At 34.3% G+C, this 17,812-nt stretch overlaps 1 protein-coding gene across 1 annotated transcript in view; it reads right to left on the bottom strand.

The window, feature by feature from the left end:
* Window positions 1–694: 694 nt before the first annotated feature.
* SPRED1 (sprouty related EVH1 domain containing 1) overlaps window positions 695–17,812 on the bottom strand; it is a 104,877-nt gene continuing 87,759 nt past the window's right edge. Inside the window, exons 6-7 of the mRNA XM_054451296.2 lie at window positions 8,861–8,962; window positions 695–6,143 (exon numbers count right to left, since the gene is read on the bottom strand). Coding sequence (XP_054307271.1) covers window positions 5,493–6,143; window positions 8,861–8,962 — 753 coding nt within the window. The 3' untranslated portion in view covers window positions 695–5,492. The remainder of the gene's footprint in view (window positions 6,144–8,860; window positions 8,963–17,812) is intronic.

Genomic DNA, 17,812 nt, shown 5'->3' with positions numbered 1-17,812 from the left:
AAGAGTGACTACAGCTTTCATACCATTGATGTCGATGTCTTTTTCTTTAAGGAGCACTATGTGCATGACACTTATATTGATAGCCAAGCTAGAACCCTAGTTTCAATTTCCTTGTTATAAAAGCTATTCTACTTACTTGTGGGTATTAACTTGATGTGAAGAATGTAAAGCAAATTCTGAAAAACCTGTAAATAAGCACATGAGACTACATTTCATAGTTAATGGTAAAGATACAGTTACTCCTTGATTTTTCAAATAAACTATAATATAGTAATCCAACTTATTCTAGTGTTGAGATACACTATAATTTTTGATTACTGTCCTAATAACCTTTCATTTAGATTATTCGTTATTTTTTGTTTATATTGCAAGTAAAACGATGAAACTGACTTGAATATAAAAAAAATCAGTAGTCCTGGGTTAAACATTTGCCACTTAAGGTCATTAGCTTAGCTGCAACATGTTACCAAACCAATAAATATAACATTATTAGGTTAGAGACTTAAAAAAAATCTGAATACAATTAAGGATGAATAAATATGTTATTAAGATGAACTATATGTGAACTTTCAATTTAAAAGTATACTTTTAAAGAACAGAGCTAATTATCAAAAGCTTCCATTTTTACTTTCTCCTCCAGTAATTATCTCTTAAGTGATAATTTGATAAGCTCTAGGAGAATAAGAAAAAGTCCTTTTATAATTCATGATAGGTTTAATCAGGTAATTCCAGGAGGGAAAAAAACCATTAAAACAAAATCTTATGATAATCATCTGGTATGTCCAATTACATGGGTATGATGTAACAGAAATGGTTACAAACTTATAATGTATTATTTACATTATATACTCAAAACTATCAAGCTAGTTAACTATATCTGAGGAGACACATTATGACATGAGTTAAACAGTTTTTCATTGTTCATTAGAAAGAATGCAGTCAAGCTTTTAATGGAAATAATATACAAGTGAGGCACTTTTGAGGTCAGAAATAGAAAGCAAACGACACTACACACTGGAAATGTTCACAAAAATCTAAGTGTATTTTTAATACAAAGACTTTTCCACTAGTTTATTCTTGAAAAATTTCAAAACTAACAACTGATGCAATTTAAGAAGCTTTCAGGAATAATGGCTAACATTTATCAGTGTACCAAAGCATATGAACGTTTTATAACCACCTGGCTGCTAGGCAAACAGTACCTAATACCTTAAAGCCTTTTTTTTCTTTTGGTTTATATAAATCACCTCAGGTTGTGTTTCTTTCTTAAAGAAATTCATTCTTTATGTTTGTCTCATTGCAAAACACCTCATGGTGCTATTACGATTTATAGACTTTTTTAGTGCAACAATAATGCCAGTTTCTAGTGCTTCCTCTTACACTTTGAAATGTGATCATGGAAGTCAAATCAAGAATGAGCATAATAATTAGTAAAGAATCCTTGCTTTTCAGGTAACTAAAGTTTTCTAAGTTTTATGTGGAAAAAATGTTACACTTGCTTAATGCACCTTTGGGCTACAATTAAAAACCCAATTTAACACATATTTCCAAGTGTAATCACAAAATCGAACGTAAATTCCAACACAAGAAATATCCTTAAAATTCTTTACATTGACCATTTAGAGGAAAGCACATTTCCTGTACTCTGGAGACTCACATGCATATTAAGAAACATTTCTGTGCCATTTAATTAAGGGGGCAGGGGAGAGGAAAAAGAAAAGAAAAAGCAAGACTTACCCAAGATATCAGATGGCACTATACATATGAATTGAAAGTGCATTTACATTACTTCAAAAGCTCATTTTAGGCACTGCTGAATAACCAATGAAAATAGGTAGTTTCAAGTTTTTCCCTTTAGATTTTAACCCCACCCCATCATCATTTCAGAAACATACACACGGCTGGGCACAGTGGCTCATGCCTGTAATCCCAACACTTTGGGAGGCCGAGGTGGGTGGATCACCTAAGGTCAGGAGTTCAAGACCAGCCTGGCCAACATGGTGAAACCCCGTCTCTACTAAAATACAAAAACTTAGCTGGGCATGGTGGTGGACGCCTGTAATTCCAGCTACTTGGGAGGCTGAGGCAGGAGAATTGCTTGAACCCAGGAGGCGGAGGTTGCAGTGAGCTGAGATCGCACCATTGCACTCCAGCCTGGGCAACAAGAGTGAAACTCCGTCTCAAATAAAAGAGAAAGAAATGTACACACACTCTCTGAAGTTGTCATGATAAAATACAGGTGTGATTATGTTTTTTCATGTTTTGAGTATTATTTTTAAAAATTCTCCCTGACTGGCGGAAGGAGGAAAAAAATACCATTTTGGTAATGGCTTTTGAGAGTTAAAGCAACTGGTTCTATAAATGCCTCAGTACATCCATTAAGTTTGATTGCCAGTCCCAAATATCAACAAATATTTTAAAAGAGGATATGTAAGAAAAAAGTGCTTAAAATATTTCAGCAAGCCAACAAGACACATTAGGTAAATAACCATTTTACAATTCCTTTGAGATAGTTCTTATTCCTGGTTTCCCTGGTAGAGGTTGTTACCACATAAATAGCTCTTTAATGTTAGTAGTGATGAACCCTGTCAGATCCCTATTGCCATCTCATGTCTCTGGCCTGGAAACCATCCAGTAGGTGGTGCTGCAGCTCCACATGACATACTTCTTCAGAAATCAAATGATGTCCCTTTTCAAGCCAAGAGAAATACTTAAGAATTATCAATTCTGAACAAAACAAGTTCATCAGACCAGTCTTGCCTGTCATACCGTCTAGATGATTCCATTTTCAATACTATTACTCAAGCAGTTGTCTTGAGCCATCTGCTTATATCAGATAAAAACAAAGAAAAGTTTTAGAGGAAAAGCCAATTGGCAGTGCCGAATCTGTACAGAGAATGAGAAAATGTTCCTGAAGGTGCCTATACACATGTTTAAGAATCAGTGATTTAAACTACCCATTTGCTTTCACAAAGGAATTCTAATTTGCTCAAAAGAAAATTTCCATATAGGGATTCAGAGAACATTATATCATCAGTTAGTCTTGTAGACTGATTTAGAAACTGGGTATGTTAACTATAAAGATCCAAGGTAAAATAAAAACCATTTCATCACCATAGTTTTTAATGAAGAAACTTGTTTAAAATTGTAAAGGAAAAAATGGGAATGGGACGGCAAAATCTTAGCAGCAAAGTGGTTAAACAAATTGAAAATATTAATGCACAAACATTAAAATATTAAAGCATATATGTTGCATATAAAATACAGTACAGAACCAGGAGTTGCACTATACTGATTAGTGCTTAACAGAAGAAATGATTAAATTTGTTCCTCCCAGAAGTATATACACAGTTCATTTCCACAGCATTTTCCTATATAGCCAGCAAGTTATTTTCTTCAGTTATTCACACCTTGATCAAACCTGAATTATAAACTTAGCACTTACAAATATGAAAATTCATTCACAAGGAAAAACAGTATTTCCATTTCACCAATAAAAATTTTGAAAGTTAACAGTCTATTCTAGGAAACCAAGTTTAGCTGAAAACTTCAGGGATGAAGATCATCTGTTGTAGCAGCATTCAAATATATAAACAGTAAAAATAAGACTTAAAACTGCTGCTACAGTGTCATGTTTTGGATTTAGTTCATCCAATTGATTTTTAGTACAAAACTAGAAATACCCTCTTCTTCATAACATCTATAGTTATCAATATATTTTCTTCTTTTCAATGTGAAATAATACTTCAAGATGATCTATATACACAATGTTGTCAGTTCAAGCTGTCATATAAATATAAATGCTTTCTTAAAAAAAGTATTTTACAGACAGATAGTGTTATATACATTGTTCAGTTTGATCTGGGGCAAAAGAAAAAAGCTAACACAAGCTTAAGTGTGATATATAAAAAGAATGATACATAAATGACGTTTAAAAACCTGCATAGAAAATGAGCTTCAAATGGTAGTGTGATTTTATTTTTTATCACCTCTGAAACTTCAAGCCATTAAAAAAAGGCACACTTCTCAACTTTATCCCACTAAGGGAATGTTCTTAAAGAACCCTTTTCTTGGTTAGAGTTTTAATGTAACACTTAAGAAAACAACAACAACAACAAAACAAAAACAGACAATTTGACTTCAAGGTACTTTAAAGTTTGTTGGAACATTTACCCAACTATTTTGTAAATTAAACATCCAGTAATATAATGCTCTGCAAAAGAAATAAATTTATATGTACAAGATACTTCATTTACAATGTTGGATTAAATACTTTCCTGGGATAGTTTAGCACACATTTTAACATAAAATAATTTTGCTTTTGGCCAGTTTAAATAAAAATAAAATGTAACTGATAAAAAGTTATTGTTATGTAAATAATAAGCACTGAGGCTTAAGCTGAAAAATTAGTAACACAGCTGAACATATTCTGGTTTAGCAGAATGATACATGAAGATCTCAAGACGAAGCTTTTACACTAACTATCCAGTCAAACTTTCTGCCTTGTAAAACATTTGTAAATGCAATATAATTTTTTGAAGGAGGAAACTCTGAAAGAAAACAACTTGCTGGTTGAATACCACAAAAAACAACTAAAAAACTTCACTTTTTTTCTATAATGTTTGTTTACTCAGTCTCTTTTTATATAAAAATAAGTGTTACGTTCCCATCAGAACATTAGACAATTACATCTGTGCTTTAAAAAAAAAGTTGGTCACTCAAGGCTATTAGAGTATTTTTAAGGATTTTAGATTACCAGAATGTACAGATATAACTCAATATAAATTGTAGCCAAAGAGAAATAAGGATGAAAATATCAAATCATTCACATGGAATAAAAACATTATTAACTAGATGAGTTAAATATTCAAAATATATGGAATGTGACAGTAGATATATATATATATATATATATCTACCTCAGAACTAGGAAGGGGAAGAAAAGTTTAATATGTAATAATTCGTACCTTACATTTAGTTAAATATAAACATTTGTTATTTATACATAAAACTGCTTTCAAAAAACAACTAATAAATGATTTAGTTGCACTTGTTTTACTTCTTGTAATTCCCAAGTGTTAACTTTTCTTAGATTGAAATCAACTGTCCCCTAGTGCACTTTTATTTTTAGTTCATGTCCTAATAAATTCAAACCTTTAAAAGTCCCATCACCTAATGCATAAATATACAAAAATGCCAAAAATTAATCCCTTTTAGTTGGATCATATTTTATGCTGACTTTTTATAGCCAAATAACCAGAAATGGTTTCCTTCTGCAAATACTCTACAACCTGTAACAAAACATGCCATGCACTCAAGGGAAAAGTTAGGCATGGCGTGAAACACCAAGAACTGATGAGTTCTGCTTCCTCCATGTGTGGCCTCAATGATACCAGGCAAGATTCCATATTGCTTGCCAAAAGCTTCCACAAATCCAAGTTAGCTAATTCCTGGAAACAAAGATTTTAAGCTCATTTTGGCACTGGACCATTTCATCCAGCAGCTTTATGTTTCCCACCACAGCAACCACATGCCTCACCACAGCGATGGCACATTCTCAAAGGGACGTAGCAGCACATACATGGTACAATGAAAGACAAAGCTACCAGGGCTAACCATCGCAAGCAGAACTTGTCGTCGCTAGTGTCACACGAACAGGGATCAGAAAAATCTCCCTCTGAGTCTGACATACAATGATACAACATGCTCTCTGCACAGAGCATGCAACTAACTTGATATATGCATCTTTTAATAGGGTCTGGAGCATCCTGACATTTTCCCCTGACATTTTCTTCATGATTAAACCTTTCCTGGCAGTATACGCAGCGAGAACGTTCACCATCCTCTTTTCTTCGTTTTGACTTCTTAATTTTTAATGAGGAAGGCTGCGTCTTAAATACCACAGAGTCTTTGGGTGAACTTAACTTAGTCTCATCACCACAAGAGTACAGATAGTCTGATTTTTTACTGTCTGGTTTAGAAAACTGAATACTGGAATCTGCATCATCTCTTTCCAAGTCATTTTTCCACATGTCAGGATGTCTGTAGTCTGCATAGCGACGTATTAAGATATCTCGAGGGTTTATTCTGACAATCTCATCCTCATCTTGAAAGCTGACATGTCTGATTGATTTCAAAGGGACCTAAAAAAGAAACAGATAAAAATTGCAATGAGGGCTATGATGGTTAATTTTATGTGTCACCTTGGTGGAGCCAGTGTCCAGATATTTGTTGAAATATTATTCTGGACGTTTCTATGATATGTTTTTGGGATGAGATCAACATTTCAATTGGTGGACTATGAGGAAAGCACAGTACCTTCTGTGATATAGGTGGACCTCATAAAATCAGTTGAAGGCTTTACTAGAACTAAGACTGAGCTCCCCCTGAGCAAGAAGAAATTCTGCCAGCAGGGTGCCTTTGGACTCAGACTACAACTATTTCTTGGGTCTCCAGACAGCCTACCCTGTTTTGGATCTGTACCTCTATTATTGCATGAGCCATTTCCTTAAAATGAAACTTTCCTATCCGTCTGTCCATCCGTCCATCCATCCATCCATCCATCCATACTGTTGGTTCTACTTCTCTGGAAAACCTTGACTAATACTGATTTTAGTGTCAGTATTAGTCAAAGTGGGGTGTCACTCTAACAAACACCTAAAAATGTGGAAGTGGTTTTAGAACCGGGTGATGGGTAGAGGTGGAAAGTATGAGATGCATGTTAGGAAGAGCCTTGAGGAGACTGTTGCTTCTCAATGTGGACTTTAAAAATGCTTCTGGTAAGATCTCAGATGGAAATGAAGAACATGTTTTGGACACTGGAAGGAAGGCAACTTGTGTTATAAAGCGACAAAGAACTTGGCTAAATTGTGTTCTTGTGTTTTTTGGAAAGTAGAACTTGGGAGTGATTAACCTAAATATTTAGCAGATATTTCTAAGCAAAGTGTTGAAGGTGTAGTCTAGTTTTTCCTTGCTGCTTATAGTAAAATTCGAGAGGAGAGAGAGAAACTGAAAGAAGAAACTGTTAAGCAAAAAGGAATAGAACATGAAGATTTGATACGTTCCATGTCTATCCATTTGCAATAAAATGAGAAAGCATGTTCTGGAAAGAATAGCTAGGGTGTAGTTGGACAATCATATGGTAAAATGAAATGCTGTCAATCTGGATTGAAGGGGACAGATTCAGGACAAAATGAAGGAAGACTGATGGACTTCTGGAATTCTACAGGATGGGCCAAGGGAGTAATGTGAAATATGACTTATCTTTCAAGAAAAGGGAAGAATGTGCCTAAAGGCAGGCTGTTTTCTCCTCAGTTCCAGAGGGTGGGGTCAATTAGTCGGTGTCAGTGGGCCAGGCTGTAGCAGCCCAGAGCCCTGGGGGCAATACTGACACGTATGGCTGAGGGGGTGGGACTACCATCCCAGTGGGCCCAGAGGGCAGAACATTAAAACAAACAGGATTATTCTTAATCCTAAAATCTTTTTTAAAAAATCTTAAAATATTTTAAAAAGTTTAAAAATCTAATGGAATTATTGTAAGGTTTTGGAATTGCTTGGGACCCATGACACCTTTCTTCCTTTCAATTTCACTTTTTCAATAGGAATGCCTATCCTATATTTTTCCTACCATGGTATTTTGTAACCTATCCTATCGTGGTATTTGTACTATGAAATTACAAATTTCACAGGTTCATAGCTGACGACGAATTTTGCCTCAAGATATGTGTACCTCATCTTACCCACTTACCCACACTTGATTGAAAGACGTTATTTAGATGAGATTTGGGACTTAAGAGTTGATACTGGAATGGGTTATGTCTTTGGGGCTGTTGGGATAAGGATGAACGTATTTTGCAAGTGAGAAGGGCATGAATTTGGGGACAAAGGACAAAATGTTATGGTCTGACTTATGTCCTCTTCAAATTCATATGCTGAAGCCATAACCTCCAGTAATGCGACTGTATTTGGAGACAGAGCCTTTTAAGAAGTGACTTAAGTTAAAATGTGGCCCTTAAGAGAGACTTTAATCCAATCTGTTTTCTTTATGAGGAAATTTGGACACACAGAGAAAGACACCAGGGATGTATGGGCAGAGGAAAGACCATGTGAGGGCAAAGTGAAAAGGCAGCTATCTGCAAAGCCAAGAAGAAAGGCCTCAGAAGAAACCAAACCTACCAACAACCTTGATCTTGAACTTCTAAGAATTGTGAGAAAATAAATTTCTGTTGTTGAAGCTACCCAGTCTGTAATATTTTGTTGTGGGAGTCCTAGCAAATTAATACAAAGACATGCATGTGTATAGCTCGGGTACACAAAAAGTCTCTGAAAAATGATGTAAAATACCCCTACTTCCACAACCCTTCTGGGAAGATTGGTTCTTTGAGGCCAAAGAACAAAATTAAGTCTTTTGACCCCTTACATCATCCATAAATGCAAGCTTCTAAAGTAGACAAATTTGTATCTTTAGCTCCAGTCCCTGGATATAGTGACCAGTCTACCACAAGTAAGCATCTGACTCAGTTTGGGGCAAACTTCTATTTCCTAGATACATGGAATTAGGGCTAAAAAAATTCTAGGTCTGAGCTAAACGTGGGGTGACAGATACAGTTTATTTAATTAACAATATATAATTCCTTTTGGTCCTATCTAATAAATGCAGCTCTGGCAATCTTTTAGACTCAAATGAGAAGTTTGCAGAGTTTTTAACTAACAGCGTTTATAAGCACATAGGTAGTAAATTTATACAATGAAAAATTTTCTAGTACAATTCAACTATATGGAGAATTAGAAAGACTGGAAAACTTTACCTATATACTAATTAGTTAAATTCCATATCACAAGATAAACTAACATTACTTACCCTATTTTGGGACTTTAGGCTTCCACATTCCTTGGATATTTGCCGCTGTACGTATTCCATACTTCTGCTCTGAATGTCCAAGCCTGGCTGACCAAATGTTATCTAAAATACAAACAATTTCTACTTAAATGACACAAGAATTTTACTTTTAATGAAACTGTTCAGTGTATGTTCCAAAACCTCATAATCTATTAGCAGTAAAGTTTTTCAAAAACGGTTTTGAGAATAAAAATAGAATCGTTTCCCCCCACCTAAAACACAAACAAAAATCGTAGGTCTTTTCTTACATATTTAAACTTTAACAAGTAATGAATACATAGTCAAAAAAGTACAAACAACCCAAATATTCATCAACTAATGAACGGATAAACAAAATGTAGTAAATCTGTAGAGTGGAATATTATTCAACCACCAAGAGAAATAAAGTAGTTACACATGTCACAATAATGGTTACCAGGGGCTGGGAATAGGGAAGGAGGGGCAATGACTGATAATTAGTACGGGTTTTTTGGGAAGTGATATGGAATTTGATACTGCTGATGGCTGCATAATCTTGTGAATATAATAAAAAACACCAAATTACATACTTTTTTAAAGGATGATTTTGTGGTAAGTGAATTATATAGCAATAAAAAAATAGGAATCTTTAGTGTCCTGATACATTTACAAGTGTTTTGAATTGCAAAGCCCATTTCAGACCTAAATTATAGCTAGAATATGTCAATGTTTAATTATTAAAATTTTATGGTGAAAAATTCTAATATACATAAAAGGAGAGAATAATGTAATGAATCACCACGGGTCTATTATCTAGCTTCAGTTATCATCAACATTTTGGCAATCTTGTTTACTTCTTGTTTTTCTAGATAATTTTGATCCAACTCCTACTGTTACATACTTAATAAACACTATAACCCTGAAAATAAATAGTAATACATACAGATAGCAAAATTTTCAAATAGTATAAAAGCACATGAAGTAAAACTCTTTCTTCCATCTTAGACCTTTCAGACCCAGTTTTAAAAGTTAACTATCATAAAAAAAAATTTTTTAGTGCATTCCTCCAAAAATTTTTACACACACACAGACACACACGCACAGATCTTTAAAACAGGACCCTTTGTACTGTGCCCTTGGTCTCTGCATTTAATGATACAATATGGAGGCCATTCTATGTTTATAAGTAGAATCTGTAAGAATTTAGAAATTAACAAGAGGAAATAACTATGGATTAAACGGTCGGGGAAGGCATGAAAGGAAATGCAACTTGAAGTAGACAGAATAAGCTAGGTATTTGGTCAAGTGAAAAAAAGAAAAACAGAAGAACATTACACAAAAGGAAGAAGAGAGGACAATTTTTTTTTCCTGATAGAACATAATGACCTCAACTAGCATATTAAATATATATTTCTAAGAACTATTTTAAAGAGTAAAAATGTCAATTTTCTCACCACTGTCTCAGAAAAAAGTCACACACAGCACTTAAACACACACACACTTTGAAAACTACCTGAGTCAATAGGGTCTATGAATATTAGTTCTCTCACACAATCTCTAAGTGAAAAGACAAATAAATGGACAATATTGACCTTTTCACATTTACTAAAAACAGATGTGATAAGATACACCCCAATTAATTTCTGCTTTTTAATACCCTCAAAATTTGGTACTTTTGCTATAATCTTCAGGAAAATTTATCAGCTGAAAAAGTCATAAGAGATGCTTCTTCAAAGCTGGTCACAATTAAAATTTTAAAAGGATTCCATTTATAACAGAACAACAAAAATGGTACAAAGAAATAATCCTATAAAATATGTATTATCTTTTCACAAAGAAAATGCAAAGTTTTATGTAAAGTACAGAAGAAGAGCTAAACAGAGGTATGTATCATATTCACGAATAAGATGATAAATTATCCCCTAAACTAACACACACATTCAGCGCAATTCAAATATAAACCACAAAAGGATTCTTCATCAGATTTGACAAGCTGATTCTAAATTTTTTAAAAGGGCAAACAGCCAAATTGAAAAAAAAAAAAAATCCAAGAGGGAAAACAAAGTTAAGCACTTTCTCTACAAATATTAAATTATTATAGAGCTACAGCATTTCTACAGTAAAGATGACAATGTGGCACTAATTTAGATTAGAGACATCAGAAATAGACTCAAACATATATAGAGAACTGATGTGACAGATATGGTACCGCATATCAGTGCAGGGAAAGGCTCCAATAAACAGTGCGGGGACAATTAGTAACCTATGTGGAAAAAATAAAATTTGATCCCTACCACAGAAGACAAATCAAATTAAAGTGGATTAAAGACAAAACTTTAAAACTTTTCGATTAGGAAGAAAATCTTTAGGATGAGGATAGGGAAGAGTCTGTAAAAATAATACGAGAAATGATAAATTCAACTGCATTAAAATTTATAATGTCTGTTCACCAAAACACCACAAAGAGTGAAAAATAATCACCAACTAGGAGATACTAGCCGCAAATAAAACTCAGAAAGATCTGAATCCAGAATATACAGAGAAGTGACACAGAACATTTGATTATCTAGTAACAAGGCCATATGAAAGCATGCAGTTAAAATCCATTTGTAAAGGAACAATCACAGTTATTTCCAAAGTCTTTCAAATACTCAATACATATCCCCTGTACATGGTACACATCAATCCTAAAGTCCAATTTGTCCCAGAACCTTCTGTAGCACATCAATGTAAAAAAATCCACTCCTGAACACTCTGAGTAAAGAAACTCATGCACATGAATATCTGCGGACAAGAAAGTTTGTACTAGCAGTATGCCTGTAACAACAAAAACCTGAAAACAACTGAAATATCCAATTGGGTGAATAAAAAGAAACAAGTTTTAGAACTATCAAGGAAAGCATGAGAATGTTAGACAAATACAATTCCAGGTAATAGTTACCTCTAGGATGAAGGCAAAGGTATAGATTGGGGGTGTTCCTTTTTTAAGTTGTTTCGTGGTTTCTCAAGTATTCAGTGAATACATTCTTTTTTATGTATTAAACATGTCATAAATCTTTGATATATGCTGTCATATTTGTCTACAGTGAAATGAACCCCGTGAAAGTAAGAGACACTGAGTTAAAGAACTGTAATGGCTTCCAGGCCTATAAGACTTTGAAACAATGTATCTATCCATCCAGAAGATTTTTTTTTTGAGACAAGGTCTCACTCTATCACCCAGGTTGAGTGCAATGGCGTACGTGGCTCACTGCAGCCTGGACCTCCCTGGCTCAAGCAATTCTCTGGCTTTAGACTCCTGAGTAGCTGAGACTACAGGCACGTACCACCATGATATATGAGATGGAATCTTGCTATATTGCCCAGGTGGTCTCAAATGCCCAGGCTCAAGTGATCCTTCTACCTCGACCTCCCATAGTGCTGGGACTGCAAGTGTGAGCAACCATGCCTGACCTCAAAAGATTTACTAGCTCTTCAAAGCTTTAAAAAACAAGTCAAAGACAAACACTGGCAATGCCTATTTAAGCATTACTAAGGGAACATAAACTAGCGTAGCTGACAATTCTTTATGGGTCCCATCTCCGCAGATCTAGTGAGCATAGGCACTATCGGCCTTTTGTTTTGGACGATCTTTTCAAGGACGTCTGTACAGTGAAACCCTTGAAAGACACAGTGTTTCCCCTTTGGAGACAGGCTTGTTTAGTGTCCAGTATAACAAAGACAGTATCTCCTTCCTCAGCAAGTAAGGCAGGCTACTGAAGTGCATTAGAAGTCATTACAAAAGACTTGGCTTCCCTAAGTTCAGGGTTCCAATGCTGGGATGCAAACCCACCAAGTGGACAACATATTCATGAGCATCATTCCCATGGGATTTGGAGGAGCAAGTGAAACCAACACAAACATGAAGCTCATGCTACTACTGTACTGTGAATAATAATAAAGTTCTTTGACCCAGCAGCCATGTCTCCTAGCAGCATTCATAAAACTAGTAAGTTAACTTGCTAGCTTACTCTTTATAGTTCAGCAAGGCAGTTTTCTAGTCCTTTTGGCAAGGTTGTTCCTCTGTTGTAGAAAAGGATCCATCAACTTACCCCAGTTGAATGCAATTAAACATTCAAAAGACCTAGTTATTTTGTTGAGCATTTACACTCACCAAGTTAGCTTTTAGTGATGATCTCATAAAGACCTATTTTAGGTAGAGAATGTGTTAATCAGGCTACTGCAAGTAACTACAGTCCTCATGATGGTTGAAATCAAATTTTACGTTCTGATTTTCACATATCATTTTCTTAAACTAATTATTTCAATCTCTGAAGATGACTTTAGTCCTAGTATCCTAAGAAAATAAGGTGTCTGGTCTGCAAGCTGAGGGCCAGATTCTCTACCATGGAAAAACTCATCCTGTGAGGCCTTCTTGGTCACATACAAATGGAAAACTGCTACACTATCCTAACAGCACTGTGCTGAATGGAACTGTGTTTTATTCCTATTAAGAAAATTCTACAATATTTCTTTACTGTATGTATAGCTACAGTCTACTGCAGCTTTAAAAGAGTAAACCATCCCATTCTAATTCCTATTAAATTGAGAAGTTCACCGATTATAACACCAGCAAATGTATAAACATCTAGTTATGCAATTCATATAATATAACCCTTGTTTCTCTAAGTCTTTACTGTATGTATAGCTACAGTCTACTGCAGCTTTAAAAGAGTAAACCATCCCATTCTAATTCCTATTAAATTGAGAAGTTCACCGATTATAACACCAGCAAATGTATAAACATCTAGTTATGCAATTCATATAATATAACCCTTGTTTCTAAGTCACATCAATCTTGGAGATAAGAGAAATTATCAATTACAAGGAATTACTTACGAGTATTATTGTTCTATTTAACATTTTTCCTAAGTGCTTTATATATAACATTAATTATTTAATATTCATAACAACTCTAGGAGGTAGATACTGATATTATTCCAATTTACAGATGAGGATACTAAACCACAAAGAACTTAAGTAACTTGCCCAAGGCCACACAGCTAGTAAGTAAAGAAGTTGGAATTCAGACCCAAACAGAATAGCTCTAGAGGCCATGTCATAATCCCAAAGCTAAGAGCTTTCTGCCAAATGTTGTTCACCTCTCTCTCTGCAGTTATTCAGCACTTTTTGTACTTTCTACCTGATGACTACATTCTTCAACCACCCCATCATAACCGCCATTACTATTTTGGGAGAAGAGTTCAGTTCTTTTTCCCCATCAATCAAAAGAACACCTTTAAATTTATAGTTCTTTCAGCCAAAGAAGGTAGGCCAAATAAATTCCCAGGGCCTGGGATGAGGAATACTGGTATATCATAACGTCCCTGTGTTACATTCACTGTGTTTTCTTTCCCTGCTCAACTGTATGAATCAGTGACTTAGTTCAGGATATGCATACTTCCACTCTCTCCTATGTTGAGATGAGTTTTTCTGCCCGCCACTCAATATGTGGGAAAATATTTTGTATTTAAAACTGTTAAACTGAGTATCTCCAGATTCAAATGTCTCACAGGATGCCTGGAAGTTTATAAGCAAGTATGACTCCTGGTGGGTTCCTTTTAATATCCCAAAATCTCTAGCGAAAATATGCAGATTGCTTTTAGCCTTTCTTCTTGCAATTATTTTGCTCAAAGTAAAACTGGCTTGCAATTTTTTCCTTCTTGTACCAATATCTTAATTTTTCTTTAATTTTTTATAAAATTTCATAATAAATTTGGACAACATACATAAACTACAGATAATTTTTAATCACTAAAATTAGGTAGTTTGCCAGTTTGTTGAGAGGATTAAAATGAGTTATATAAGTAAAGCACTTAAAACAGTATCTAGCACGTAGTAGATACCAGCTATGATAAACATTAATAATAATGATTAGTGAAAAATAAAGCTACAGGGAGCCTGGGAGACTTACCCGGAGCCTTTTACAATCTGTGTCTACCTTGAATAATTCAAACTGTATTTGCTATGGTATGAGAGTTGCTGGAAGAAAAGCTCCCAGATTGTCTAGAAGTTTTTTGTTCTCTCCCTACTCACTTTTAAGACTTTAGGACAAGAATAGTAGGGCCCACAACGCCAAATTAATCAAGTTTGAATTTCGTTAACTTTCTGTCTCAATAGCAAATCTGTAACTATACCTAAACTTCACTTCCACCTTGGAAAATGAAGTAATTTTATCTCTTCTCATGCAATTCTCCTGTCTTTACAGTCTCCGTTGTGCCTTTCTCTATCAATTTTTTTCTCTGTCCTGAATCTTTTAATTTCTCCACTTTCTTCATCTTATGACCATATTCATTTCTTGACCCTGCACCCCTCTAACTCCATCTATTTGTTAAGGAAGGCTTTTGTAGTCAAAGCTTCTAGAGAAGTGGCTAGCAAACATCATCTCTGTTTCCTCTCCAGTCATGCACACCTCTTAATCCCACTGAAACTGTGGTACAGTTATCAATTATAGAGATGAATTTGAATTTTATTGAATTTATTTTATTGAATTTTATTGGGGCATTTACATTGTAAAATATTAACTACTCCATTATTTCCTTTCCTTACTCCATCACTGTTCTCCCCGGGCTTCTGAGACATTCTTTTCTGGTTCTCCTAATGTGACCGCTCTTTCTTAACTCACTGTCTCAATATGTAGTGATTCCCTACCGTTAATAGTTTTAAAATAGAACATATATATCTTCCAAAATAATTCTAACTGTCCTCATAGTTTCAATTTTCATTCTCTGATAATGATTTCCAAAATTTATCTCCAGTCTTTAACTCTCCCTGAGCTTCAAACAATATTTAAAGAGCTACTGGCTGAAAATTTCTAAATCTGTTCAAAGACATCAAGTCACAGATTCCAGGAGCGCTATACAACCAAAACAAAATACATAACCTAATACATAGGTATAGCATAATAAAACATCTGAAAACAATAAAGATATTATTTCTTAATAGGAAGGGTAGAAACTTCTCAATGGTATTACATCTTTTAAATTGATGAAAGAAAATAAATTATAACAGAATTCAATGAAAAGCAAAACATCCTTCAAAAATGAAGGAAATAAAAGTTTTTTTTCAGATAAATGAAAACTGAGGTTCAGCAAGCACCAATAAACAGCAAGTGATCCTAGATGGAAGTATAATACATAAGGTATTGAAGAATGTCAAACGTCATAAAAAGGTGAATAAACCTAAATGAATGCTGACTGTTTAAAATAGTATTTTTGCAAGGTTTTAAATTTTATAGAGATAAAGTTTGTAATGACAATTACATAAAAGGTAAAAGGGAGGTAAACTGAGTTAAGATACTGTAGATATGTGCATTATCCTGAAAATGGTAAAACGTTAATACAAGATAGATTTTAAGGAGGCAAGATACATTTGTAATCTCTAGGATAACCACTAAAAATACTTAACAACTGTATTACTAATTAGCTAATAAAGGGATGAGAATCAAGTAATTAAATATATTTGAATAAGCAAAGTGAAGGAAAAAAACAGCAAATGGGGCAAATAAAAAATGAATAAAATGGTATTTATATCAATAATTGTGGTAAAAGTAAATGAATAAAATACTCCAATTAAAAGACAAAGACACTCTGGGGGGGAAAAAAAAACAAACCCAACTATATATGGTTTAAAAGAGAGGTCTGAAATGTTGGAAGGAAGAGAAAAAAAAACCTATTGTGAAAGTGCTAACCAGAAGAAAGTTGAAGTAATCAGACATCAAAAAAGTACTTTTAGGCAAGAAGTATTACTAGAGATAAAAGAGGATATCTCATAATGACAAAAGGATCAATTCAACAAAAAAGGCTGCTATACCCAACTACTAAAAATGTGCATTCTTTTTTAATGCACGTAAAACACTGACCATATATGCTGGGCCATCAACCAAGTTCCAACAAATATCAAAAAAATGAAGTCATACATGAAATCATCTTTATTTGTAACATTAAAGAGAAAACTAGAAAACCCCAAATATTTAGAAATAAAACAACCCGTTTCTGATAATGGTAAAAATAGGGCATATCATCATTTTGCCAATGATAGGTGTTGGAAGCAGAGTAGCATACGGTAGTTCACTTCTTTATTCATTCTACCTCTGGTATGTCTAAAATTTTCCATTAAAAATGAATAAACTAGAAAATATTGTAAAATGTGGATAGAGGAGTACTTAAATGAAAATTTATAGCCTTAAATACATACATTAGAAGAAGAGAGAAAAAAGGAAAAAAGCTGAAAAAAAAAATCAAGAAACTAAGCTTTCACAGGAATCTAAAACCAAGAAGGGTAAAGCTAAAACCTAATAGTGTAGGCAAATAGAAGTTAGAAGAATAAATAAATGAAATAGAAAACAAACATTTAAAAAAGTAAAAAATCCAGAAGTTATCTTTGAAAAGGCTAAAATTGATCAACCCCTAAGCAAGAATAATCAAAGGAGAGAAGGCACATATTTTCAGTATCAGCAACGAAAAATGGGATATATTTATGCCAATGAACTTGAAAATCTGGATGAAACAGACAAAGTTACTGTAAACTATAACTTGTCATAGCTGACACAAAAAGAATTAGGAAAGGTGAGTAGTCCTGTGTCTGTTTAAGAAACTAATTCCGTAATTCAAAACCATCTTAAAAAAAAAAAAAAAAAATCCAGGCCCAGGTGGCTTCACTAGGGAATTCCACCAAACATTTAAGAAAGAAGTAACTACCAATCTTAAACTCTTCCACATATGCAAAAAAGAAATACTGTCCAACCTATTTTATAAAGCCAGCATACCCTGATAGCAACACCTGATAAAAACATTGTTAAGAAAGGGGCCAGGTGCGGTGGCTCACGCCTGTAATCCCAACACTTTGGGAGGCTGAGGCGGGTGGATCACGAGGTCAGGAGTTCAAGACCAGCATGACCAAGGTGATGAAACCTCA

This window comes from Pongo pygmaeus, chromosome 16 (genome assembly GCF_028885625.2).
Source record: "Pongo pygmaeus isolate AG05252 chromosome 16, NHGRI_mPonPyg2-v2.0_pri, whole genome shotgun sequence".
NCBI lineage: Eukaryota > Metazoa > Chordata > Mammalia > Primates > Hominidae > Pongo > Pongo pygmaeus.
This window is presented reverse-complemented; position numbering and strand designations above follow the sequence as displayed.